Source organism: Mirounga angustirostris, unplaced genomic scaffold (assembly GCF_029215605.1).
Source record: "Mirounga angustirostris isolate CCGP_5_RB_7025 unplaced genomic scaffold, mMirAng1.0.hap1 SCAF_17, whole genome shotgun sequence".
In the NCBI taxonomy this organism is placed as follows: domain Eukaryota; kingdom Metazoa; phylum Chordata; class Mammalia; order Carnivora; family Phocidae; genus Mirounga; species Mirounga angustirostris.
This window is the reverse complement of record NW_026991725.1, coordinates 31,172,271-31,200,105: the sequence shown is the minus strand read 5'-3', so window position 1 is coordinate 31,200,105 and position 27,835 is coordinate 31,172,271. Positions and strand designations below refer to the sequence as shown.

Here is a 27,835-nt window from a genome sequence, read left to right as displayed (position 1 = left end):
CCCGCCCCCCGCATGTGCATATATAAATGCTAAATACTTCACACAACGCTCCTGTCTACAGATAATGTTTCCCTGAGGCAGTGTGAGTTGGACAGAGAGGCAAGGCGGAGGGAGAGGCTCACCCACACTTACGTCTACCAACTCGGCCCCTGCATCTGGGAGGCTGAAGCCAGCAGCATCCCACCGGGACTCACATGGGTCCTGAGCATTTCTGCATTCACGGGTCCTTTCCTCCCTTCAAAAAAAATACATTTAACTGTATCACACATACATGTTGATACAAAAACAAACATAAGGCTGCCTTCATGATCATATATTCATTAGTGTTATATTCATTCTTTATTTTCTGGTTTTAAAATAAGTGATAATGAAGGGGCGCAGTTGGTTAAGTGTCCAACTCTTGGTTCAGCTCAGGTCAGGATCTCAGGGTCGTGAGATCAAGCCCCACAATGGGCTCTGCGCTCAACGCAGAGTCTGAGATATCCTCTCCCACTGGCCCCCACCCCGCTGTGTGTGCACGCACGCACACTCTCTCTCTTTCCGCTCTCTCAAATAAATAAATAAATCTTTAAAAAAAAAAATGAAAACATTTCCCAGGGCTCCTGAAGTACCACGGGCCTGAGGCACTGTGCCCTAGAGAATGTGCTCTGTACCTAATGGGGAAGCTGACCTTGACTAAGGGGAAATACCTGAAATTTGTTGAAAGCCCGGAGGTCTTACCTCCTCTTCTTCACAGCTCTTTGGGACCTTAGAGAAGAAACGTAGATTAGTGCTCTCTGCTACAATCTCATATACACTCACACAATAACACATGTTTATTCTCTCCAGGCCAAGGGATAAACCATTGATATAACTGCTAAATACACAACATATAATGATGTGTATCTTACACAAAGGAGTTTTATAAATACAGAACAGCCCACTGCAGTTGGCATTCAACGCCGTTCTCTGTGAGTTAGGCTTGTGTTATGGGGGCCACTAAGGCTGCCAGATTATGTGTATTCTCTGACTTCTATCCAAATTACTGTTGAGGAAACTGAGAATTAGAGGAATCCAGGAACTGGGCCAAGATGGCACAGAGAACAGTCGAAAGGGTGACTCCAGGATTTCAACCTCAGTGTGTGCTCTTATGAGTTGTTCTGGACAGTTTGAGTTTGAGGTGCCCAAAGGCCTTCCACTGGAAAGAGAGGTCTAGGAGGTATTTAGATAAACTAGCTCAAGGCTCAAGTGAGAGCCTTAACTCATGACACAGATTAGGGAATTATCCAAGTATTGGTGGCCTTTGGCAGTTCAAAGTGGATCATCTTGTTCACTGTGTTGGTTTCTCTGTGTCACCGGGCCAGTCAGCCAGTTTCCCTAGTCCTGTTTCTGCACTTTTTTTTTTTTTTTTACGATTTATTTATTTATTTTTAGAGAGAGAGAGCACGCATGCATGGGGGGAGGAGCAGAGGGAAAGGGAAAGGGAGAGAAATCTCAGGCAGACTCCCTGCTGAGCAGGGAGCCTGACGTGGGGCTCCATCTCAGGACCCTGAGATCATGACCTGAGCAGCAACCAAGAGCTGGATGCTTAACCGACTGAGCCACCCAGGAGCCCCTGTTTCTGCACCTTTAAACCATCCTGACTGGTCCTCCTCTTGGGAGCTGGGCAGCCTTGCTCCTTTGGTGGCTCTTACTCCCTAATCTTTTGCAGGGATGGCTGGTTTCTGAGAAAAGTTTAGGGGGCACCTTCCATTCACAGGCTCAGGGCTTCCATCTCCAGACCCACTACTCCTCAGTGGATGAGATGACAGAATTTGACTTTCTTCACTTCGGTGTCTGACATGCTCTAGGGACCCAGTTCCTGGGTGACATTCTATGTACTCATCCACCTGAGAAATAGTTACTGAGCACCTACTATGTACCAGACATCATTGTAGGTACTGAGGATACAATTGTGATCAAAGTAGACAAAATCCCTGACCCCCAAGAGCTCATATCATAGTATAGAGGCAGGAGGCAGATAATAAAACATTAAGAACAATGCTGTATGTCATGAGGAAGATAAGGCCGCATGATGTGGTATGATGGGGACGGGGAGGGAGGCAGGGAGAGGGCTCTAGGGGGTGGTGGTGACACTGGTCAAGGGCATCAGCAGAGAAGGACTCTCATAAGTCAGGGGACATCCAAGTTGAAACCTGGATGAGGAGAAGCCACAAGTCATGGGAAGGTGGGGTACATGCAGGGCGCTGAGGTCAGGAGCAGCAAGTCCTGCGGGGTCTGGGCATGGCCTGTCTGGAAAGCCCGCCTGCCAGGAGAATGGAGAAGGGGCTTGGAAAGACAGGAAGAGCCGAGGGTGGGCAAGGGGTACTGCCCTGGGCAAGAAGGCCCCACCCAGGGCAGCCAAGGATCAGCTGACTGGTGGGAAGGGAAGAGTAAGTCAAGCGAACACCACTCCTGGGGCGCCTGGGTGGCTCAGTCGTCAATCTCTGCCTTCGGCTCAGGTCATGATCCCAGGGTCCTGGGATTGAACCCTGCATCGGGCTCCCTGCTCAGCGGGAAGCCTGCCTCTCCCTCTCCCTCTCCCCCTGCTTGTGTTCCCTCTCTTGCTGTGTCTCCCCGTCAAATAAATAAATGAAATCTTAAAAAAAATTCTTAAAAAAAAATTTTAAGGGCGCCTGGGTGGCTCAGTCGTTAAGCGTCTGCCTTCGGCTCAGGTCATGATCCCTGGGTCCTGGGATCGAGCCCCGCATCGGGCTCCTGGCTCAGCGGGAAGCCTGCTTCTCGCTCTCCCACTCCCCCTGCTTGTGTTCCTGCTCTCGCTATCTCTCTCTGTCAAATAAATAAATAAAATTTTTAAAAAAAAATTTTTTTTTAATCTAAAAAACAAGAGAACACCACTCTTTCCTAAGGAAGGAGAAAGAGGGAGGAAGAAGGAGCAAGAAGGAAGCAGCCGCGAGATGGTCCACAATTTCCCTGGCCCTTTGTGAAAACGTACCAAGAATTCCCAGATGGCAGCAGCACGAGCATCGAGCCTCGCTGGGCCCCTCTGAGTGCCTGGCGGAGCCACAGAACAGGACGCGTCCCTGACGCCGCCCCGGGCCGCGAGGAGCCCCTCCCGGGAAGACGAGGCGCAGGTCCTCCCTGCACTGCAGGGGGCTCACAGACGGGACTCGAGCACAGTGCCAAGGTGGTGGATTACATTTTTCTCTTTGGATGAAAATGTTGCAAATTGTACAATGTTGCCAAACCAACACAATTCATGGAGCTGATTTCGGGGACTCTCTACTTGTTCGACACTTCTGAGAGTTGCGGTGTTTTCTTTTTTCTTGGGAAGGCTGGGGTGGCTGGTGGGTGGAGGTGGGGCCAGTGCCCTTTCTCCTCCCTCCACCCCCGCATGGCAGGCCGCAGGGCTGACCTCCGAGCAGGTGTAGCATTTTCCAGACAGGCCCAGTTGGTTGGAGCCAAGAATGTTTAAGCCCATGCATTATGTCAAATACCATTTATATCAAAATACCCCTCCTTAATCTTAGGCTAATTACCTTACGATTAACACTAGTCGTCTGACCTCGGTAAACCATGTATCCCCCCTGAACATCAGAGTTCCTCATCTGTAAAATGGAGATCATTTCATATTTCACAGGGGTGCTGTGAGGATTAAATTATATGAAACGCTTTTTAAAGAGTATTAAGGTCTAAACAGATGCCAGTGAATGTTCCCGCAGATGTGCTCAGCAGCAGCTTCATCGGGGCAGATGGGGGACTTTGGTTCAGCCGCGGCTTGACAGAAACGTTGGGGCCACCTGACTCCCAGGCTCTAGTGTATTCTTAACTATCAACTTCTGATCTTCAGTTTCTCAAGTAGCTTCCTTTCCTGGGGGGGAATCCCCTCGCCTTTCAGTTATGTTTGAGATGACAGATCAATAATCCTGGCTTATGTGCCACATTCTTGTGAGTTGGGCTGGCTTCGTAATTTTAATTGTCCCTAGATGAACCGAAAAGAATCCAGACCTTGGACCCGAGGGTCAGTAGGGGACAGGTCATCATTCTTACTCATTTTCTTAGTACATAGTGCACTTGAGTAACACTCTCATTAAAATGTGCTTAAAGGCAGATGCATTTATGCCAAGAGTGGGCAACGCAACGCTCCCGATGCTGTGGGGTGGAGAACGTGGGAGTCTTCCACAATCCTCCTGCCTGTGCGGGGGCTGTTCCTTCTGCCTAGAAGGCTCTTCGCTCAGACACGCAGGAGGGAAGTCACCTCCTCCAGGAGACCCCATCTCAGAGGGCTCTTTCCTCTGCTCCCGCCTCTCCCTGTTTACCCGGCTCAATTCTTCCTGGCACATGCCCACCTGATTCATGTCCTATGGGCTTCTTTGGAATCTCTGCCACCAAATGTGAGCTCCAGGAGAGCTGTGACTGTTTGCTGTGGTGTTTCTAGGCTTAGGATTCACAGCCTTGGGCAGCAACGGGATCCAGCTAGCACTTACAAGGTTCTTTTGTTTTCACTGTATTTATTTATTTAAAAGATTTACTTTTTAGAGAGAGATAGAGAGAGCAAGGGGTGGGGAGAGGCAGAGGGAGAGGGGGAGAGAATCCAAGCAGACTCTGCACCAAGTGTGGAGCCCAACATGGAGCTTGATCTCACGACCCTGAGGTCAAGACCTGAGCCAAAACCAAGAGTCGGATGCTTAACCCACTGTGCCATCCAGGTGCCCCTCACTGTATTTATTTTTAAAAATATCTTCTGTTGGTGCCTCTGGATGGCTCAGTGATTTAAGTGGCTTACTTAAATTTAAGAATGTAAGTTATTTTATTTTTATTATTATTTTGTGGGGGAGGGGCAGAAGGAGAGAGAGAGAGAGAGAATCTTAAGCAGGCTCCACGCCCAGCTGGACTTTTAACACACTGAGCCACACAGGTGCCCCAGGATATTTTAAGTTTTAAGGGAGAAATCCAAACTCAGAGAAAGGAAGGTGGGGAATGAAGGACTGAATGCAATTTGGGGCTCACCTCAGGGTGAAGATGCCATGTTTGAGCCTTCGTCGAGGCTACTGGCCTCCACGTCTCGGAGACTCCCCCTGCCCCCCCAGCATGGGATCTGACTGTGGCTATTTGCTCGGTGACTTGATCATACACTATGTTCCACTGACTAGTGGAGACAGCGTCCAATCTTGGACCGAGAAATTCCCCGAAATAATGTGAGGTGGCGGCGCTGCACCATTTTAGTGTTTTTACCTGTGAAACTCACTGCCAGCACTTCTCCAAACCAACCTGCACGCCAAATTAAGAAGCATATAAAAGAGCTTGTAACGCATCGATGCAGCCGGGCTCTGAAAATAGCAGCCCAAACCACAAACCAGAGAACAGACCTTTGTGAACAGAGTGAAAGAAGCTGTTTGTCCTGGGCTCATCTTTTAAGGCACGGATACAACTCCCCAGGATTACTGAAGTAACATCTTTTTTTTTTTTTTTAAAGATTTTATTTATTTTTATTTGACACAGAGAGAGAGATAGTGAGAGAGAGAGAGCACAAGCAGGGGGAGCGGCAGGCAGAGGCAGAGGGAGAAGCAGGCTGCCTGCTGAGCAAGGAGCCCGATGTGGGGCTCGATCCCAGGACCCTGGGATCATGACCTGAGCCGAAGGCAGGCGCTTAACGACTGAGCCACCCAGGCGCCCCTGAAGTAACATCTTGAGGCAAAGATAAGAATCAATTGGGAGGAAAGTAGAATTCTTTTTTTTTTTTAAAGATTTTATTTATTTACTTGAGAGAGAGAGAATGAGAGACAGAGAGCATGAGAGGGAGGAGGGTCAGAGGGAGAAGCAGACCCCCCGCCGAGTAGGGAGCCCGATGCGGGACTCGATCCCAGGACCCCAGGACCACGACCCGAGCCGAAGGCAGTCGCTTAATCAACTGAGCCACCCAGGCGCCCCGAAAGTAGAATTCTTAATACATTAGCTTTTCCTTTTCCTATTAAGTTTGCAAGGCCCTAATTTGCCAGCTGGAGCCCAAGAGTGAACTGACATGGAGGCAGGTCATGGAGCCAATGAAAAGCAAAGGTTTGACAGCATTAGCAGAGGCCAGGCTCAGGATGAAGCATACAGACCAGGAGACGAATCTCAGACAATGAATGGGTTCGCAGTGCAAGAGCCCACGCTCTCCACGTGTGACACCCTGACCCTGGGCACCACCTTCCCCAACACGGCTTTACCCCAGTGGTTCCAGTGCCCCGGTCTCAAATTAAACTGTTACTCATTTTTCAAACACCATCGAATTTCTCTCCTCAGCCGAATTACGACTACTTAGGCAGAGCAGTCGGTTTCGGAAACTTCTCCATTAGACCTGAATCTAAACCACGTAACTTCCTGAGCAGCTTCACACGTGGAGCTACCTTCCCAGCCAACGCAGCACTTTTCTTGCACCAAGAATGTCAAGAGATCAGACCTGAAAATACAAAGTACAAACTGGTGGTTGCCAGAGAGGAAGGACAAAATGGGTGAAGGGGACTGGGAGCTACAGGCTTCCAGCGATGGAATGAAGAAGTCACAGGGATGAAAGGCACCGCACTGGGAATATAGTCCATGGGACTAGAACAGTGTGTCGTGACCAGCGTAGCTCTGCATGCAGGGAACATAGCGTAACGCAGAGCTGTTGAATCATTACGCTGTACATCTGGAATTAACGTAACGTTGTGTGTTGACTCTATTTCAAAAAAAAAGAAAAAAAAAAAAAACAAAACCAAAAACGAATACCAAGAGATACTGTTAGGAGTCAGACCCATAGTCCAGACAGTCTGTTTCTGAGTCGCACCAAAGTCCTACTTTCATCTACCCTGACCATGTTTAATTGGCCTCTGACCATTATTAGTGATTCCAAGGCTAAAAAATCATGCCAAGTCCCTTATGGAGTTTAAGGTAGCTTGACAGATTAAAAAGTCAGAGAGCAAGAGAAGAGAGTATAGCAGATGACAGAGAAGATCAAGGAGAGCAGCAGGAGGGAAGAGGCTCATTTCTTACACTTAAAGCCCAAAGCTCAAGCCAGGTGGCCCGAAGATGGAGTAAAATCTCTTCCTGGGGCGCCTGGGTGGCTCAGTTGGTTAAGCGACTGCCTTCGGCTCAGGTCGTGATCCTGGAGTCCCGGGATCGAGTCCCGCATCGGGCTCCCTGCTCGGCGGGGGGTCTGCTTCTCCCTCTGACCCTCTTCCCTCTTGTGCTGTCTCTCACTCACTCTCTCAAATAAATAAAATCTTAAAAAAAAAAAACAACAACAAAAACCCTCTTCCTGTTACTTTGAAATGCCTCAGAGATGCCAAAGGAACGTCTTTAGTGGATCATTTAATAGATCTTTTCTTCCTTCCAAAAGATACAGGAAATACCATTTCAGTGACTCAATCTTTTACAGTCTTAGGTAGATTCCGTGTAATGGAAGAGATGGGGAGCTGGCTCCCTCCCATCCTTTACAACTCACTAATGAAGCTCAGCAAGGTGGCTGTTAGTGCAAGAGTGGAAGGGTGGTGTGTGTGGGGGGGTGTTGGACCCACGGCAGGGTGAGGAGGTGTCTGTGCGAGGCAGGGAGCTGTGGCGATAGTAACTTGGAGTGGGGCGTCAGAGCCTGAGAGGTGAGGCGGCCCTCCATGTGTGAGTGGTGACAAAAGGAGGAATGTTATATATGAGGGCATTGGCCCAACGTATTGAGGGTCATGGGAGTTTGGGATCGTTGGAAGAAGAATCTACAAGTACAGAGAATAACAACTAGAAGAAATCTTGTGCTGCGATGCACTGAAGGCATTAATCTGAACGGATGGTTTTCAATATACATGTTTAAGTATAAAAATATAGATGCAAATATGCATGTGTGTACATATGTGCAAATATCCCTGAGCTCCGTCCACTGAGGGGGGTTGGGAACAGGAACACCCCAAAAGCAATGAGCACACTTAGCTTGGTTTCTAAACACCTTTCTGCATTAAAAGAAACCAGAACTCCTTGGGGGAAATTCAAACTGGGGTAGAGAAATGGGAAGATGAGCCTGGAACTTGTGCTTGAAGTGCTCAAAGAACATCGGGGAGTCACAAGGTCACAGAAGCTCTGAAGGGGCCCCCACTGGCCAAATCTGGGGTAACATGAGTACTAAAAGAATGAGAGTATATATAATGATCATTTAATAAAACAGAAATGAGTCCCTATTAAGAAAAGGAACAGAAAAAAGAAAGCTTTCGTAGTAGCAACTTGGAATAAAATCTGGCATGCCTGAGGTTGCTGGGGGAGAGGGGATGTCTGTTTTCCTTTGTCTTCCTTTGGCTGCCTACACGCACTTCCATCCCTTCTGCATAGACTCTGTCCCCTCCCCTGACCTAGGCCAGAGACACTGATGTGCAGCAGGTTATTTTAGTCAGTTATGACCTTCCCACCAACAGGGAACACTATATCCACAGAATCGGTCGTGGGGGATGATTTGGCCATAAGGGTGTGGCTATTAACATGATGACAGAAGCCAAGAGGATTCTTTGAGACATCAAGACCTTCTACAACACCCCATTGAGGAGACACCCCTCGATGTCGCTAACCTCATCTGCGGGGCTGTCCTGCTACCTAGCGAGACCCCGGGTTGGAAGGGAGCCAAGGGATGGACATCTTGTCATTTTTTTTTTCTTGAATAAATGTCACTTTTTGAGGCAAAAAAAAAAAACACGAAAAAACAAAAAGCAAGCTTTCCTTTAAAAATGCCAACCAATAAATGTAGAAAGAATGGCAGGATTAGGAGACACAGGCTACCATCATAGTAATTCAGCCAAGAAACTGCAACACAGATGCCAAACTAGTTTGATGAGGAATGGGTTATTTACCCGATTTCAAAGCACAACCCCACAAGATGCTTATTAGTAACTTTTCAGTGGAGAAACCCAGCAGATACCATCTCCATTAAGTCATCAAGGTTAACATCACCACTAATAGGGTGACTCAAAAATCATGTTATCCCGACAGGATGGGAAGAGCACAGCATCACTTGATACTCCTGCCAGAAATGTGTAACCTGGAATCCAACCATGAGAAAGTATCCACAAACCCAAATTGAGGGACAGTCTGCAAAACAGCCTGTAATCTTCAAATGTCAAGGTCATTAAAACAAACCTGGATTGTTCCAGACTACAGGAGATGGAGACAGGACTACTAAGTGCAACTTTTTTCTGCTGATAGAAGATTATTATTGGGGTCACTGGGAAAATTTGGTTATCTGTGGATGGTAGTGTTTTCAGGTTAATTTTTATTTCTGATGGATTTATTTGGTGATCTAGAACAGCTTCAGTTATAGAATTATGCATTAAAATATGCAGGAGTGTTGGGACATCACTTTGCAACCTATTCTTAAAAAGTATTCAGAAAAAAATGGACTATTCTTGCAATATTCTTGGTAATTGGTACTTTCCTTTAAATTTGAAATTATTAGGGGCACCTGGGCAGCTCAGTCAGTTAAGCATCGGACTTGATTTCGGCTCGGATCATGATCTCAGGGTTTTAAGATCCAGCCCCACGTTGGGCTCTGAGCTCAGCAGGGAGTCTGCTTGAGATTCTCTCTCCCTCTGCCCCTCCCCCAGCCCCCTCACCCCTGTTCTCTCTCTCAATTCTTAAAGTTCTCTCAATTTCTTTTGTGTCAAACATTTAAGGGTACAATAAAAAAAGAAAATGAAACGATTTTGCTAAAAGTCAAGATCCTTTTAATTTTTTAGAAAGAGGTTACTTAGAGGGGAAACAGTGCTTAAAATTCCACAGAACTAAAGTTAAGTGGAGACCATGACCAAATAAATACATAACAAGGACTCGTTGTGATGCTCTTTAAAGCAGTGTTTTTGAATCAGGTAAACATCCAAAGAAAGAGGATTCTTCTTGATGTGCTTCTTGCTGAACAAAATTTGTATTCACCTTTGTATGTACCAACTGCCTAGCCTAGGTATTTGAACTCTGAAATAATTTAATGCAACTCAAACGACACTTTAACACATATAATACTTTTCTTGATTTCTTACATTCATATATAACAAATTCTTGATGCCTTTAAATTCATGATTCCCATGACCATTTCAGTTATGATAAATTACAAAATGGCAAGAAAGATCCTTTGAGATCTCAAAGAAAGAAACCAGAGGAAGGGGCGCCTAGGTGGTTCAGTTGGTTAAGCATTCAACTCTTGAACTCAGCTGAGGTCTTAATCTCAGGGTCATTGAGTTCAAGCCCGGCATTGGGCTCCATGCTGGGCATGGAGCCTACTTAAAAAAAAGAAACAAAACAAAACAAAACAAGAAACAAAACAAACTTGAGGAAAGTATGTATGAAAGGCCTTCACAAATATGAAGGACAATTATTAAAATCTTGATAAAAAGCAATCTGTCCTAGGTTCAAGGTTCAAGTCTGAATCCTTGAACTTTCCAAGATCAAGACACCATTTGCATATGTTCTTTTTTAAAAAACTCCAATGAACTCCTATCATGTCAGGAGCATCAGCATCATCTCAGCCAGCACCAGACAGAAGAGGCTTGCGATATTTGCACTGAATCCAAACCCGGTACATTGTCAGCTGTTTCCCCCGGTTCACTTGCAATCGGCGATCCACCAGGTTTTGAACCTTTTCCAGTCCAGCAGTAGTGAAAAGCGTATCCAGCTCCTCTGGTTTGGAAAAGAGATGTTTATATATTTTCCGCTGAAGAAAAAACATGATCTACCACTTCCTATGTTTCATGGGGCTCCGTGAGACTGTTTTTATTTATATATTTTAAGTGGCTGGAGCCGTGCTGTTTATTTATAAGTGTGGTAACAGTTTGGTAGTGGCAAGTTCACATTTAAATGGGGGAAGCCGAACCGTCTGGGAAGGGCAGCTTGGTATCCCGAGCGAGAGCTGAAGAGTTGGCTGACGGGGAGGAATTTTCAAGAAGGGCTTCACGGACACCTTAAGATTACGTGCAAAAATCTACATAAATGTAATGTCAAAGCCACTTTTTTAGGGGAGAGATTCCTCCACTTTCACCAGAGGCTCAAAAAAGTATGTGACAGAATAAAGGACCCAGGAATGGCAGTGGGCACGTGGGCAGGGCCGGCCGCAGAGGAGAGCCATTCTGGGTTACAGCCGGAGCCAGGGAGCACGGGCCTGGCTCCGGGGCCCCTACGGGGTGACCCAGCCTTCAGGGTGACACCAGTCGTGTCCGCAAAATGGGGCAGGTCTCCTGTTTTGGACAAAGGGATTGGGAGGAAGAGCGGACCGCAGGAGGGCCATGCGGAGGGCTGAAGGCTCCTGTAAGTGGAGCCTGTCTGCAGAACAGCGAACGGGTTCCGGGCAGCTGAGCGCAGGGTGGCAAAGGCCCCCACAGGTGGGAGGGCCCAACAGTCTTACTTCTGAGAGTACACGGAGCAACGTCTGAGCTGGTGTTTGGGGGCCTACTGGCGTACACAAAGATGAGCGTTTTCATACCTTGTGTGAAGAAGTAAACTCTAGTACCGTCACCTCTCACGTAGAAATTTTCAGACAGACACTGACCTGTGGAGCGATGTGATAAAAATGAGAGAAACTTTAAAGTACTTCTTTGAATTTCACTGCCAATCAAATGTGCATTGTGATACCGATTTCTTGGGCAGAGAACAGAAGCCTTTCTTGGCTACTCTGGGCACCTTGCAGGAATTGGCAGTTTCGCTGCTATGAAGGAGTGGTGCTTTGGAGCGAGCAGCCCCGGGGGCGCCATCAACCGCAGTGTTTGATCACACGGGCGATCCTCAGTCTTCTGTTCTAGAGCTGTTTCCTGTTGCAAACAGTGTTTCCCTCCTCCCTCATTCAATAAATACCACATACTCTTTGTAAAACAAAAATAAATAAACAAAAGACAGGGACTTTAGCTATGCTGAAGGGAAGAAAACTTGAGCCACTGGGACCACTTCCCACGTCTCTCCATGCATCCACACACACTCACAAATACAACCCGCGTGCTGTTTTTATCATGGACGCTCTCCCCTCAGCTGCCAAGCCCTCTGACCTAATGTCAATTTACTAACCTGGTAGGTGATTCTGCACCTTTGGAATGTCAATATAATCTTACTTGCTTTACTTTGCTTATTTCTCCCCAGCCACTCTCGTATGTGCGATCAAGTTTAAAACAGTCACCTGCACACTGCTTTTCTCATCTGGGAATGCAGAATGGAAACCCCGCCAGGACTGCCAGTGTGGGGCCCACCTCATGCGGCAGGCACAATGCTCCCCTCTCCAGAGGCATTCACTTTGTTTCGAAGATTTTGCCTACATACACATTACATGCTAGTTCTTGAGTGATTCCCCAAAGGACTGTTAGACTGAGTAGATAACACCAGTGCGCTTAAAAAATAACACAAAAACCCCCAAACAACCCAAACACCATTAACAGGTTGTTATTTCTACGGAGAAGTGTATCTCCTTTTTTGAAATGGCCAGTGGTAGGTTTAAGAAGTGGTTATCTCACTCTAAGATTTGTTACCTTCAAGTTTGGTTTTGGCCATTTGGATTTGCCCTTCTGTCAATCAACTCTAAAATTTTCCTTCCCTTTTTTTGGGTGGGTTGCTGATCTCCTTATCAATTTACCAACAGGCCCTTGAAGAGCAGAGATAATAATTGAGTCTTTATCTGTTCTAGGCACCGAAATTATTTGTCTTTCAAATTTTTCATGGCATCTTTTGCCATGCCACATTTAAAATTACTTATGTAATCAAATCTTTTTCCAAAGGTAGCTATTTTTTTTTTTTAAGATTTTATTTATTTATTTGACAGAGAGAGACACAGCGAGAGAGGGAACACAAGCAGGGGGAGTGGGAGAGGAAGAAGCAGGCCTCCCGCCGAGCAGGGAGCCCGATGTGGGGCTCGATCCCAGGACCCTGGGATCATGACCTGAGCCGAAGGCAGACGCTTAACGACTGAGCCACCCAGGAGCCCCACCAAGGTAGCTATTCTGAAGGTAGCTGTCTTGGTTAAAAGATCTCCCAAATACCTAGATTATACAAATCTTCAAAAACATACCACCCTTGTCATGTATTAAGTAGTTTTATATATGGAGCTACAATTCTAGAGTTTCTATTCGATTTCACTGACTTCTAGGTCTATTCTGATGGCAAAACTGTTGCTTTGGTAATAGTAGCAAAATACCTTTTTTAAACCGAAGTTGAGCCATGTCATAGCGGCCATAATCTCGCAGAAGCATCATCCCTCCGGGCTTTAGAAGCCTGCTCAGCCTGTTGATGGCCTTCTGCATCCTGCGGGGCAACACAGAATGAAGATCAGGTCTCCTTAAGGACAGGATTCCTTTTCCTTGTAGCACGCCTGGAAAAGCCAGTGGACTTCCTAACCTTGACAAACGAACCCCGACATCTCAGCTCCTCTGCTCTTGCTTCAGTGAGAACGGGAGCACATACCCAAGCTTCTCAGGTGCTTCTGCTGTCTGCTCGTGACCGTGGCTTTGACCCACTCCCTCCACCAGGAGGAGGCCTGAGGATAATCCGCTTCTGCCGGAGGGCTCCACTTAAATACTCTGCGTCTGGCTTACTTCCTACTCCTCCTGGGATGGCCTCATGGGGAAGCCACCCGTCCTGTGCTTCTGGGGCTCTGGGAGCACAGCCCTGAAAACCTGCGGTGAGGACTACTAGTTAGCTGACTCATCCGCCTGCCCCCAGGCCTGAGAGCTCTAAAGGCAGAGACTGTACCTTTCCATTTGTTAAATGAAGACGAAACCTCAAGCACTTACAGTTTACATGGTGAGTCAGAATGCAAATGGGTGCCCCTGGCAGAGCGCTTTACCTTCTGACTGCACTTCCCACACGCAGGCTTAGTGCCGGTTTCGCCTGTACTAACCTTGGAAGTATCAATGCTACAAAGTCTACTTGAACACTGAATAGAGAGTTTTTAATTTAATTTAATTTAATTAATTAATTTATTTTTAAGGTTTTATTTATTTATTTGACAGAGAGAGACACAGCGAGAGAGGGAACACAAGCAGGGGGAGTGGGAGAGGGAGAAGCAGGCTTCCCGCGGAGCAGGGAACGTGATGCGGGGCTCGATCCCAGGACCCTGGGATCATGACCTGAGCCAAAGGCAGATGCTTAACGACTGAGCCACCCAGGCACCCTGAGAGTTTTTAATTTTAGTGTTTTATTTCAGTCCACGTCAGTTTTTAAGTTTGTAGCATTTAAACTTTCCACTGATATTTTATCTATCAATCAAACTCTACCCCCAACGCGGGGCTTGAACTCACAACCCTGAGATCAAGAGTCACATGGTCTACTGACTGAACCAACCAGGTGCCCCGAGACTTCTGCAGTTATGAATGTTTAGAACCATGCCTGGCTTTTTGGGCTGCCTTGCACCTGCCTTTCTGCACGCTCACAATATCCCTGTCAGGTCAGATGACTCAGTGCTCTCCTCAAGGAAATGTGGGACAGAGACAATCGCTCGCTCCTCTGGGTCTCTAGCTGACGCTGCTTCCTGAGGACAGTATCTCATCAGGACAGCTGGCTGCCCACGTCTAAGAACCTTACCAGTATCTCGCAGGGTTCGGCACCTAAACCGCATTTTATGGATTTTATGGAATTCCCCTGTACTGCAGTTTTCCAAAGAACTTAAACATAAAGGAACACCCGCGTTAAGCTTCACTATAAATTCTGTTGTTAATAAGCCTGGTTTACCGAAAGCATTTAAAAAGCCCAATGAGGGGCACCTAGCTGGCTCAGTTGGGAGAGCGTGTGGCTCTTGATCTCGGGGTTGTGGGTTTGAGCCCTATGCTGGGCGTACAAATTACTTAAAAATAACATCTTAGAGATTTATTTACTTATTTTTTAAAGATTTTATTTATTTGAGAGAGAGTGTGAGCGACAGAGACAGCACAAGCAGGGGTGGGGCGGGGGAGGGGGGAGGCAGAGGGAGAAGCAGACTCCCCGCTGAGCAGGGAGCCCGATGTGGGGCTCGATCCTAGGACCCCGGGATCATGACCTGAGCCGAAGGCAGATGCTTAAAAGACTGAGCCACCCAGGTGTCCCTTAAAAATAACATCTTAAAGTAAACTAAAAAGCCCAATGAGGGGGCAGGTACTAACAGCTGGGGTTCTAAAACAGCGGGCTGCGATTATCAGCAGGGGTCCCTCCCCACACCCAGTAACGCTGCTCTCCCATCCCCCGGGGATGCTCAACCATAGCACCGAAAAGAAGAACCAACCGCTGCAGCCAACAGACAGAGGTTTAGAGGCAAAAATGTTTAGGAAAAGGGTTGAGACACTTGTATCACTTTGACAGAATGGCTTTTCCCAGCCTTTCAGATCATCCTGCTTACTTAGGGTCCAACCCTGGTATCAAGGTCCCTGACCCAAGCTTTGTTCTGTGACACTACTGGCTAGGGGACCTAAAACTTACTTGTCTGGAACAACGGCCGAAAGAACAAATATGAGGATGATGATGTCGAGGCTCTCCCCGGGCACTGGGTAACTCGTATCTTCATCACACAGATCGTGGACAAAGGCAAAGCACCGACAAGGATCGTATGCTGAATCTGTCTGCAGACAGTTGAGACACATAGGTTAGAAAACGTTCACACAGCCCGGAGGAAAGCTAATCTTGCTTTAAGTGTAACCGCTGCTCCGGCTGCTGAGGGCTATCGCTCTCATCAAGACGCACGCCTTCTTACTCAAAGCCTAAGAACGTCCAACAATTCCAGGGACAAGCCTGCAGAATCCAACTGGTATTCTTATTTATCTATTTTTTAACTTTTTTTTTTTTTTTAAAGATTTTATTCATTTATTTGAGAGAGAGAGAGTGCACGCGAGAGAGAGAGCATGAGCAGGGAAGAGGGGTAGAGGGAGAAGGAGAAGCAGACTCCCCACTGGGCAGGGACCCTGCCGTGGAACTCAAGCCTGGGACCCTGGGATCGTGACCTGAGCCAAAGGCAGACGCTTAACCCACTGAGACACCCAGGCACCCCCCAACTGGTACTTTTAAAACGGACTGTTTTGAAGGTGCCTGGCTGGCTCAGTCGGTAGAGCACGTGACTCTTGATCTCAGGGTCGGGAGTACAAGCCCCATGTTGAGGGTAGAGCTTACTTAAATTTAAAAAAAAAAAAAAAAAAATTTTTTTTTAAATAAAATGAATGTTGGGGGGGTGCCTGGGCGGCTCAGTTAGTTAAACATCTGACTCTTGATTTCAGCTCAGGTCATTATCTCAGCATTGTGAGATCGACCCTGCGTTGGGCTCCATGCCTGGCGTGGTGCCTGCTTAGGATTCTCTCTCTTCCTTTGCCCCCCCGCCCCCCACAGCCCCCCCTCACACACACACTCGCCTTCTCTTAAAAAAAAAAAAAAAAAAAAAAGGAATGTTCTTGATTCTTCTACTTTTATTCTTTACTCTAATGCATAAAGTTAGATTTGAGGACTGGAAAGTGATCAGGAAGGTAAATGACCACAAGCAAAAAGAAAAATCTCATCAGGAGAGAGAGAAAACATACTGACATTTAAAATCATGATTTAAAACAACTCCCGGGCGCCTGGGTGGCTCAGCTGGTTAAGCGACTGCCTTCGGCTCAGGTCATGATCCTGGAGTCCCGGGATCGAGTCCCACATCGGGCTCCCTGCTCGGCAGGGAGTCTGCTTCTCCCTCTGACCCCCCCTCCCCATGTGCTCTCTCTCATTCTCTCTCTCTCAAATAAATAAATAAAATCTTTAAAAAAAAACAAAACAAAAAACAACTCCCAACCCAACTATAGCATATTACACCGATCACAGAATTCTCCAGGAAAATGTATTAAATGTGGAAAATTTAACTTTATATTTTATTGTCATAAAATTAACCAAAGAAAAAAATAAATAAAATTAACTAAAGAAAAGCTCAATATTCACCTGGTCTACATCCATAAAAGTAACACTCCAGAAAGACACGAATTGCCAATTCCAGACCTCCTATGCTAGGAGCATTAGACATGACTGTAACCAACACATTTTAGGGTAATTTCTCTTTCTGTATCTCTCTTCTCCAAAAATGTGACTTTGTTCCTCATTGGCCACAGCTAATTCAAACACAGCAAGTAGATTATCAGCTGGGCCAGGTCAACCAGACTCTTTCTAGGGACTTTGGAATCAGGACAAGTCATTCTGGTGAGGTTCTGAGAATGCCTGAACAGGGTGGACATGTAAGGGGGCAAGCACGTTGGTGTCATGAGACCAACCTATTACAGAAAGCTGGTAAAGAGGAAAACAAAGGGCAAACGGCTCTGGGCTATGCGATAGGAAACCATGAGCTTGAGGGAAGTATTGTGACAGGAGGAGGAAGGAGTGGAAACGGCTCACCAGGAGCCAACTGCCCTTGGCATCTGCCACCTTTTCGGGGCTGAGTGCCTTGGCTACACTTTATGCCCTTGGGTTCTATGACCTTCTTTCACTGAATGAGTTTGTCTGGGTGTGTCTGTGACTTGTAACTCAAAGAACCCCGACTAGAAACAATCTTCTCATTTTAATCCTTAAAACCTACGTTTGGAGAGGGCAGGAGACTTGCCCAAAGTTCCACAACTGGCCAGTGACAGGTTCCACGTTCATGCTCGGTTCTTTCCTCTACTCGGGCTGTTCCAGCAAGTCTTTTACTTTCAGACCACATAAGAATAATAGAAATTTGCTAGAGACCTTTCCCCTTTAATCAGTGAAAATTACAGATAGGACCCAATGCACTTACCTGGACCAGTTCTACAGCCGTGGAAGAAAAATCACAACAGTAAACAAAAAGTCCCGGATCTCTGAAACGGGCAGAAAAAACAGTAGAACAACTAAGACTGTCAACTGAATTATGTCCGTTCTCTTTCCTGTGTAGCAAACTTAAAATACCGGAGGCCCCGTATATTGGCAGTGGAGCAGGTTTTGAAACTCACCAATTTCCCTGATGACAAAGATAACACAGAAATCGACATCTTGTCACCCATGGTTCCCAATAACCATTATTCCCAGTTTGTTGAAGTAAGTTCTGAGAAACAACACACCCCCTTCTCCTCTTTGCTATCCTATAGGTAAAGTTTACAACACACTTACCTGTTAGTTTGTAAAATCGGAAAGACTGTGTTTCCCACACCACAACCAACCTGCGGACAGAAAAGAACTTTTAGTTACACGGCTTTCAAGGAATCAATTCCCTAGAGCTAGATAAATAATCAACAATAATCTTGCTTAATTGTATTAGTAGGGAAGGTGCAGTGACCAGAGCTAAATAGTAGCCACGACATTCCCCAACCTTGACCTCAGGAAGTCTAAAAGAGGTAGCCATAAAAGACAAGAGCATTGGATTCTCGACAGCAGAAGGAAGCTGGTGTGGAAAAAAGGGCATGGATTGCTTTTACTTTTTGAGTTTTAGCAAATGGTCCTAGAGATGAAATATTTTTTTTCTCATTAATACAGTACTTATTTGTCTTCCCTCGGTCAAACCCTGAGCCAACCACTTTCCCTAGGCTGCCTGAGGAGGTACAGGAAAAGGAACATACAGGGCAGACGAGACACGGGAGAAAGACCTATGGGAGGTGGAGACAGCTCCTGCCCATGACAAAGAGAATGAGAAAGGCCACCATCAGCCCAAAGAGCCCCATGGCCCCTGAGAGAGCAGAGCCCAGAAGGGCGTAGAAGAGTTGTTGCCTCAAAGAGGGGGGGATTCCTGGCATGACCAGTGATGAGGCTCCCAAACACAGTCCCAATGCCCGCCCCAGAGCCAGCCACACCGACGGCGGCAGCCCCAGCCCCGGTGAACTTGGCTGTGTCGATATCCCTTGAAATGGGACTGGTTCGGAAGCTGCAGCTAGTAATAAGTGAGGGGAGGGGCCGTGGGGCTGCCAAGCTGCGGAGGCTCTCAGCTGTCACGTCTCGGGTGGTTTTAGCATCGCTGCAGTGATCGGCTCAACAGCTGGGAGGGGCTCCTGACCGAGCAGGGGGTGGAGACGAACTCTGCACAGGTGCACATTGTCAGGGGATGAGGGGCTGTGGCAGGAGAGCTGCTCCCGTGCAGGGAAGACAGGGCAGATGAAACAGTCTCTTACTGAACTGCACTGTATCATTATTGGAAACCTGCAGAAAAATTCATGAAAAGGGGACCATGGATTCCACTGTCCTAAACACGGTGCTGGGTGTGCTAATAACAGTGACCCTTTGGGGTTGGGCGTCTGACTCTTGGTTTCGGCTCAGGCCATGATCTTGGGGTCAAGGGATCGAGCTCTGCGTCAGGCTCTGTGCTCAGTGCAGAGTCTGCTAGAGATTACCTCCCTTTCCCTAGCCCTCTGCTCCTCCCCCTGCTCTCACATGCGCGCTCTCCCTAAAATAATAAATTAAAAACAAAATAAAAAAATCCCCAAACCCAAAAAAGACAGTGACCATTTACTAAGGGCTTGCTACATGCCAGGCACTGTTTTTAGCCATTTTACGTCGTTATCTCAATATATGTCATTCTCATAACTACCATGAGGCAGACAGAGAGGCAGAAGTCCCCTTCTGCTTGGGGAGGGGAAGGGACTAGTAACAAGGTCAGGCTGGAGGACTCAACCCCAAGGCTAATCAGCTTCCAGCCGAGTGTACAGTCACCGCTTCTCAATCTGCATTACGGTACCCACCTAGACACGTTTCTGGGGGTAGTCTTGCCTCCGCAACACCACCCAAACTAGGAAGACAAGAACTCTCCCAAGCCTGAGAAGCAGGCACCATCGCGACTGACGTCCCCCCACCCCACCCCTATCTAATGTTACAAGAGAAGTAAAAGAATTTGTCCTGTGACTTGGGACTCTTGCAGGTGGCAGGTACAGCAGATCCTACAACGTGCAGAGGCAATAGGATGTCCCCAGGTAGCACCTCAGGTGATCTCTCTTTCTTTGCCACGACCACCGGATTATCTGGTCTGAATTGAGGACATATCATTAGTTCAAAAATGGAGGTTTTCTAGGCCAACATAAGAGTCAAGTCTAGTCAGCTTCTTCACACATAATCACTTCTGCGGTCAGCCTCTCGGTGCCACCCATGTGTATAATAAAACAGCCCCGTTAACCCCACTCTCAGGACAACTGAGGGGGGTTACCTCGAGTATTCTGTAGGTGGCCGAGGATCCAGGGAACTCATCAGCACAGATTTCCAGGCGGCTGAGTTTCTGAGTTACATCTCCTTCCACAGGAGGCATCTGTGTTTTATGTCCAAGGCTATCTGAAGAACACATGTGCTGTTCTTCTATCTTTAAACCAGGTCCGTCCTCCTTGCTCCTACCTTCAGGTACTTCACTCCTCTTGTTCTCTGAGAGCCAATCATTAAAGTCATTTTGGTCCGGGCTAGGTGCCAACTCTGGGAATTCAGTGAAAAGCCAATGTCTATCCTTGAAAAACCTGTTTTCGTGGATTTTGTAGAACTCATTCCAGTATTTGTAGGCATTGACTTCATAATCAACTGTAAATATTAAAGAATTAAGAAAACTCTCAATCTCTCAATATTTTATGTGTCCCTAATGTCAAATGTCATCCTGCTTCACCAAATGTCACTTTATACTAAAAGTATCCTCAAGTAGAGCTGGAATTCTGGCAGTCCACCTACCCTACCTGAATTCCCTGTGTCTTGTCCTTCTAGGGAGGAACTTCTACCAGGGAACTTATTACCAATTCTCCACCTACATCTTCAGGTGGCTCTTAGCTAATTAGAAAATTCTAACATTAAGGAAAAAAAAAATTCTAACATTAAGCAAAAAAATCTGTCTTCTGGTCAAAAAGTCCTACTATTTCTTAGGGCCATACAGAACAATTCTTTTGTATTTAAAGGCAGTTATTTTCCCCTCTAAATCTTCTCTTTTACAAGTGAAATGTCCCAGGTTCTTCAGGCATTCCCTATGTGAACTCAATGGTTAATGACACATACAGCTCTTCTTTAAATATACTCCTCTGTCTGTGGTTCTTTATTGAATGTGGAGCAAAGAAAGAATTCAATACTACTAAAAGATCCTAAAGACGGGACAAAGGCGGGAAAGGAGAAATGCTGACAAGAGGGAAAAATGTCTTCAGATGAGAAGAGTTTTGATGAGAGAGGACAGGAGAGACTTAAGGAGGGTAGACTGTTTCCACTATAGTTTAAGGTGATCAAGGCAGTGGGCAGTACTAGACTACAGTTTTCTGCTCTTTGACAATATAGGACCTCAACTAGTGTAGTAGAAAAGAAAAAAAAAATCTAAGAAATTGGATTTTAGTTCCACCATTCCTACTACTAACTAACTGCTTACCTCTGGGTAAGGCACTTAATGTCCTGTGGTTCAAGTTTCTTTAACTGTAAAAAGAGGATATTGGACTATATGATTTTCAAAATCCCTTTCAACTCTAACTTGCTTTGATCTAGTCTCTGTCGAACTATGTAAGGTGAATACTTTGTAACTGGAATCTTCTTACTGTTAAAGTGAACTGTGGGATACTACTCTCCCAATTTCTAGTCCTACTTTCAATTGTCATCTAGCACATAGGCTCAGCTAGTCCTAGTATTGGTATCTAGAGATATTTTGCAGTAAAATCATCCACCTCTCCGGAAGAGGTCTCTTTTTCTTTGGCCAGACTTACCTACACTCCTCTTCACCCAGCTTTCCTTGGCAGAAGCCCTAAAATCCTCATAGCCATCACACAAGGAAAAGATACAAAATTCACCAGTCATTAGCTCCCCCCCCCCCAATACTTAGAATCTGATCGCTAGAATCTAGCTTCAATGACAACATTTCCTCAGCTAGGGTAATCATATAGACGAGGCACAGCATCCAAGTCGATCACGCGACCAAGCCAGTCGTATTAATATGGGTCTAGTCGACGTACTAAAAATTAATCCCTAGGAAATACATCAAGATACTGTTACTCCCTCTCAAATAAAGCCAAAACCCAAACTCCCTCTTCGCCCTAACAAGATTTTAGGGGGAAGCCCTTTTCCATCCTAACTCAGCCCCTCCCCTCCCGTGCTACCCCGGAGTTCGGGATCAGTCCAGTAACAAAGGCTCTCGGCGGTCTGGCGGCCTCTCCGGGAGAGCGCGTCTAGTAGTACGCTGGCTGCTGATACCACTGAGGGCCCACCTAGGCGCACCTTGCTTCTCCTGGCACACCCGCTGGGTACTGTTCTCCCGGACTTTCCTCTCCGCTGCCGCGGCCTGCTCTTCCGACCACTCCACATTGTCCCTGGGAAAATCAAACGGGCAGCTTAGGGGCCTCACGTCCCAGCTGCGGGCAGGCTGCGTCGCTGGCCACGCAGCGCCTCTCCCGTGGAAGGAGAGCGCCTCGAGCAGGGCAGCGCGACTCGTGGCCGGCGGTCAGGGCTTCTCAGAGCGCACGGGGCTGCGGGACAGAGGACAAGCCGGAGGCCGGACGAAGGGTAGGGCAGTTACCAGGCATTATGGTGGAAGACGCGCGCCGGATCGTTCAGGAACCTGCTTCCAAACTGCTGCCTCTTCGCGCCGACCACAGCCGGAGCGCGCTCAGGATAGGGGCCGGCCATGACACCGGAGCCGGATATGCCTACTTTTCCGACACGCGAAAACTTCCTGTGGGGCCACTCCCCCTTCCGGAAGTCGCGGGGTCTGGGCGGGAAAAGAGCAAGAAGGGGCGGGGCAGTTCTGAAGCCCCGGTCTGGGTTGGAGCTGGAGCTCCGCCCAATGGGGGCGGGCCCTAAGTTGGGGCAGCGCTCTCGGTGTTAAGGAGCGCTCGCCCACAGAATTTCTCTGAGCTGGCTTTTCCTCTCCCGGGAAAAGGGGTCGGTGGCGGTGCAGGCCCGCAGGAAAGTGGGAGACAGGGATCCCTGGGTGGTTCAGTGAGTTAAGCGTCTGCCTTCGGCTCAGGTCATGATCCCAGGGTCCTGGGATCGAGTCCCACATGGAGCTCCCTGCTCAGGGGGGAGCCTGCTTCCGCCTGCTGCTCTCCTTCCTGCTTGTGCTCGTGCTCTCTTTCTCACAAATAAGTAAATAAAATCTTAAAAAAGGGGCGCCTGGGGCTCAGATGGTTAAGCATCTGCCTTCGGCTCATGTCATGATGCCGGGGTCCTGGGATCGGGCTCCTGGCTCAGCAGGGAGCCTGCTTCTGCCTCTCTCCCTGCTCATGCTCTCTTTCTGTATCTCTCTGTCTCAAATGAATATATATATTTTTTAATCTTAAAAAAAAAAGAGTGGGAGACATTACGATTGAGTCTCCTTTTTATGCTGGGGTCCTCTAACAGGTTTCCCAGGTTCCCTCAAGTTTTAAGACGGGAAAAATCTTGAATCACTTTGAGAATTAAGGGTGCCTAGTTCCATTTAGACCTGATGGCAGAAGAATTTGAGGAAGAGAGCAAGCGGGCTGAGGAAATAAGCAGTTTTCCAGCTTCTGTAGTGGGCTTTTCGTAGTGTGAAAAGCTATGAAAAAGAATAAAAAATACTATTTTTCTGGGGAGGGGGATATGGAATGAATTCTGAGAACATGAGGTTAATTTATATAATTATATAATTTTTAAACTATGTTTTGTTTTTTTTTTTAAGATTTTGTCAGAGAGAGAGAGAGAGAGAGAGAGAGAGCACACAAGCAGGGGGAGCAGCAGAGGGAGAAGCAGGCTCCCCACCGAGCAGGGAGCTCTAGTCCGCTTGATCCTACTGATCAGAAGGCAGATGCTTAACGCACTGAGTCACCCAGGTGCCCCTATAATTACATAATTTATAACCACCTACTTCTTGGAATTATCCATACCCGAGCTTGTTCACACAATCAGGACTGTAATACAACACATAGTTTGTTATATTAATACATTTTCAGCCTTACATTTCTGTTTCGACAATTACTATAAACTGATTCTCAAAATAATCTAGAAGAAAGTATCCTGTTGATAATAAGGTTTAGTTGAGAAGAGTTCCAGGCGAGTAAGGACTACCATTTGGAAGAAGTTAAGGTAACGGTTAATTAGTTATTTAAGTGGTGCAGTACTAGATAGCCCACTGGTAACTAGTGATCATTTACTTCATTGAACATTCTTTCCATAGGCAAAACTGAAGGGAGCTATGAGAGATTCTGTATCTTTCTCAGAAAAGAAATGGGAACGAACAAGCCTTAAACCTCCCCTAATCACAAAGAAAAATACGTGAGTGAATCGAAAAAATAAGATAATAAAGAACTTGTACTTTATTCGAAAACACGTTTGCCATTCTCACGGTCTTTTGAAACATTTTGAACAAAACCTCCTTTCCAAAAAACAAGTACAAGGATTTTTATCTTTTCTCAAGGCCAGTTGTTTGATGTAGTGGTTGGTTTATATTTATTCTTGGCATCTTGTTCTCTCTTGCCCATGCTTTTTTCTCCCCACACCAAAAACTATTAACGCTCCTAGTCAGCAGTCCTACCGCATATTTCCTTGCATAGAGCTCACTCTCTGTTTTCCCCTGAAGTCACTTATTATATTAGTTCCAATAATTAGTCATTGAAAATGTCAAACAACTTGGTCCCTTTTGATGAAATGTGATAAAAGTATCCTAAACTTAATTTCTATACAATTATCTTTGGTTGACCTGTACAACTCATTTTTCTTCATCTTTGGGAGCACCTAAAATCATTTTTCTGAAGAAATTGGGAAGACATGGCTGTGAGTCCTTTGTAGTATCAGACTATATACTGGACTGTAGCTTCAGCAATACTTTTCAGGGGACCTAAGGGTCCCTCTGCTGGTGAGCCTCAAGAGCTTTTCTAGCTGGGTGGCATGGTTTCAAAGCCTGGAAAAGTTAACTCTCAGTCTGGATTATTGCCTTGGGTGTCAACCTGGGACATGGGTAGTTAATTATTTCATGCCTTTCTTTCAGTTCCGATCAGTGGAAATTCTGGTCTGTGTAAGCATGTGCTCTGGAACTGAAAGGTGGGGGAAGGGTGTCCTAATTTGTTTCACGGAACGTGCAGCAGCCCTAGAGGATTGAATATGCTGGTTTAACAACTTTAAACAGACTTTGTGGTTTTTTTCCTATTGCAAAATAAATATGTGTTTATTGTAGAACATTTAGACAAAAGAAAAAAAGAAACCACCCCATTCCATCCTTAATTTAATCCATTAAACACTTTGGTTTATATCTTTCCAGTCTTTTTTTCTAATTGACTTATAGAAGTAACCTTTACATTAAAATAGTTTCAGAACTGCGTTATCCCCTATTTTTCACAGCTTCATTGAGGTTTAGTTTACATACAATTAAATTCATCCATCTTAAGTGTACAGTTGGATACATTTTCATAAAAATCTATATTTGTGCAACTACCATCAAAATTAGGTTTTAGAACAACTCCGTAAAGTTTTCTCATGGCTCTGAGCAGTTGTAGCCTGTTTTATAAGTTGATAATAGTTTGTGAATATCATTCTCCTGCTTGAATGTTCTTTTCTAACATTGTTTTAATGACCCTGGTATTGTTTTATAGAGCTGTATCATGATTTGCTGGACATTTAGGCTACTTTAAGTTTCTTACTATTAAAAATCCAACATGATAATTATCTTTATAACTAAATCATTTGTATATTCATGATTACTTCTTTAGAAATAATTTCTAGAAGTGGAAGTACTGAGTCAGTGGTTATAATTAGCTGCATTACTCAGCTGTGAGGTCAGGGCATTTTACTGTTCATTCACTGTTACATATCCAAGTCCTAGAACTCGGGCCAGCACACATTATGCAACTCAATAAATAATTGTTGAATGAATGGCTGAATACCTGTTGCTATACTGTATTTCATCTGCAAGATGCTAGTTTCTACTGTCAACCACAGTGTGGGACAGATTGATAGACTGTATTACTATACATTTTAGATTTTCCAGAACAGATATACTTAAAAATATTCTCTCCTGTTATCCCATTGATCCAAGAAAATATCCCAGGAATTTTAATATTTTGGCATCCAAATTACATTTCTTAGATTGCCTATTACAGTCATAGCCATACCAAAAAAAATCTGTCAAACCTTAAATCTTGTTTTTTGGGTAGGAAGAGTGGTCATGTCTATAAGGTACTTTTTTTTTTTTTTTAAGATTTTATTTATTTATTTTTGAAAAGATTTTAGTTATTTATTTGATGGGGCGGCGAGGGGGAGAGAGAGAGCACAAGCAGGGGGAGCTGCAGGCAGAGGGAGAAGCAGGCTCCCTGCTGAGCAAGGAGCCCGATGCGGGGCTCTATCCCAGGACCCTGGGATCATGACCTGAGCCAAAGGCAGACGCTGAATGACTGAGCCACCCAGGCATCCCCAGATCTTGTTTATTTGAGAGAGACAGAGCGAGCAAGAGAGAGTGAGCAAGAGAAAGCACAAACGGGGAGGGGCAGAGGCAGAGGGAGAAGCAGACTCCCCGCTGATCAGGGAGCCTGACATGGGGCTCAGTCCCAGAACCCCGGGATCACGACCTGAGCCAAAGGCAGACGCTTAACCATCTGAGCCACCCAGGCGCCCTGCGCATCTTTATTAAATACACTAAAGAACAACAGCAACAAGTGTAATGGTGAGATCAACTGTTTTTAAGAGGGATTCAAGAGATCAGCCCTATGATGTGTGACTAAGGAGCCTTAGGAACACCCAAATTTAATCAAGATTCCCTGGGAGATGGTGATATTATTCCCTGGAACTGAAAGATCATTGTCATCTGCTGCCTCTGGCCTCTTTTGCAAATAATCAAAAACCCAATGTCACTTAAACTCATAAACTCAGATGCTTATTGCTGAGAGAGCCCTCAGGGGCTCAGAGGGGCATCCCTGTGTTGAGGTAAGTGCCCACGTGCAGCTTTTCTCCTTCTGCCCAGGCACTTTTGAGCCAGGTGGGGGCAGCAGAGCGCAGCCATTTGCTGGGAAGATAACCGCATGGCCTCTAGTTACTTGTTCAGAATTAGGAAAGGGAAACCACATTAGGACTTAAAACTTTTTTACTGGTCAGAATCCAAAAGATGTCAACATTTCCAGCTGCTAAGAATGTACTAGACAAAAGCAAGAAACCATAATTTTGATATCTATGAAAAAGTAGTTTGCAATGAGCTGTTTAGAAAATGTAGAAATTTCATTGTCGAAACCCTTTGAAACCTTTCCGTTTTCTTTTTCTTCCTGTCTCTGTGTCACACTCACTGATATCCGAGGAAGAAGAGAATACAGGGTTGTGGAAGGTATTCCTATTCATGTAGGCATCATATAACCTTAAGTCCTTCGGTGAAAGTAATTCTTGGCAAACATTCCAGGACCATGTATAGGTAGAAAAGGTGTCATAAAAGGACTCATTTTTAGTGTCTATTCCAATCAGATCCCCTCGGATCTTCCGCCAGAGGTTTAGCATGTCTTTCCGGTGCTCAAGGGCAATTCCCAAGTTATAGGCATCAGTAGCTCTCTTCACCTGCAGTGAGAGAACAGACATTTGCAGTAGTTAGCTTAACATATCTTTGACTTATGAACCACAATTCTAGACATCCCAAGAGTTACATTCCCAGGCTAGGTGAAAATCACCGAGTTTATCCATTGGGTGGAACCTCTAGAGGACATGTGAGTTAGGAGTTGATGGACAATCAAAATGTATGATTTGGGAATAATGAGATAAGACATTTATGACAATATTAAAAACACAATAAACTAAACCAAGGAGGAAATGTGGGATGGAGATAGTCTCTGGAGATAAAAGGAGTGCCAAGGATGGCACTCAATCCAGCCTAGGGCAGGGAGAGAGAAGATGCTGAGTAGTTCCTCGAGGATTTAACCGGATTGAGGGAGTCAGTGGTAATGGGAAGGTGTTACAGGGAAAGGAGAGAGCATAAACAAAGGCAAAGGTAATAAGCCTCTGGAGTTGGTAGGAGGCACCTGCATGTTGGTAGTGCTAAAATGTCGAGTTTTGAAAGTGAGAG

The 27,835-nt window shown here is 46.0% G+C and overlaps 2 protein-coding genes, 1 non-coding gene and 1 pseudogene across 14 annotated transcripts in view; 1 reads left to right on the top strand and 3 right to left on the bottom strand.

Moving 5' to 3' along the window:
- METTL2A (methyltransferase 2A, tRNA N3-cytidine) overlaps positions 1 to 22,529 on the bottom strand; it is a 39,241-nt gene extending 16,712 nt beyond the window's left edge. For 2 of the 12 annotated variants that reach the window (XR_010408655.1, XM_064583074.1), the window contains exons 1-8: positions 22,364 to 22,526; positions 22,066 to 22,157; positions 20,051 to 20,409; positions 18,034 to 18,083; positions 17,684 to 17,744; positions 15,382 to 15,521; positions 13,130 to 13,236; positions 133 to 235 (exon numbers count right to left, since the gene is read on the bottom strand). Coding sequence is in view for 7 of the 12 variants with exons in the window: in XM_064583074.1 (XP_064439144.1) it covers positions 135 to 235; positions 13,130 to 13,236; positions 15,382 to 15,521; positions 17,684 to 17,744; positions 18,034 to 18,083; positions 20,051 to 20,409; positions 22,066 to 22,157; positions 22,364 to 22,473 (1,020 nt within the window). In the remaining 5 variants the exon portion in view is untranslated. The other 10 variants (XR_010408656.1, XR_010408657.1, XR_010408658.1 and 7 more) reach the window with 10 other exon arrangements.
- Positions 8,145 to 8,289, top strand: LOC123840836 (small nucleolar RNA SNORA67). The gene has a single exon (XR_006790111.1). It is a non-coding gene; the product is annotated as a small nucleolar RNA SNORA67 (small nucleolar RNA).
- LOC123840834 (ATP synthase F(0) complex subunit C2, mitochondrial-like) lies at positions 18,093 to 19,869 on the bottom strand (annotated as a pseudogene).
- Positions 22,530 to 24,096: 1,567 nt separating the features above from the next.
- The window catches only part of EFCAB3 (EF-hand calcium binding domain 3), a 107,861-nt gene continuing 104,122 nt past the window's right edge, over positions 24,097 to 27,835 (bottom strand). The window contains exon 38 of the mRNA XM_064583060.1: positions 24,097 to 27,333. Coding sequence (XP_064439130.1) covers positions 27,007 to 27,333 — 327 coding nt within the window. The 3' untranslated portion in view covers positions 24,097 to 27,006. The remainder of the gene's footprint in view (positions 27,334 to 27,835) is intronic.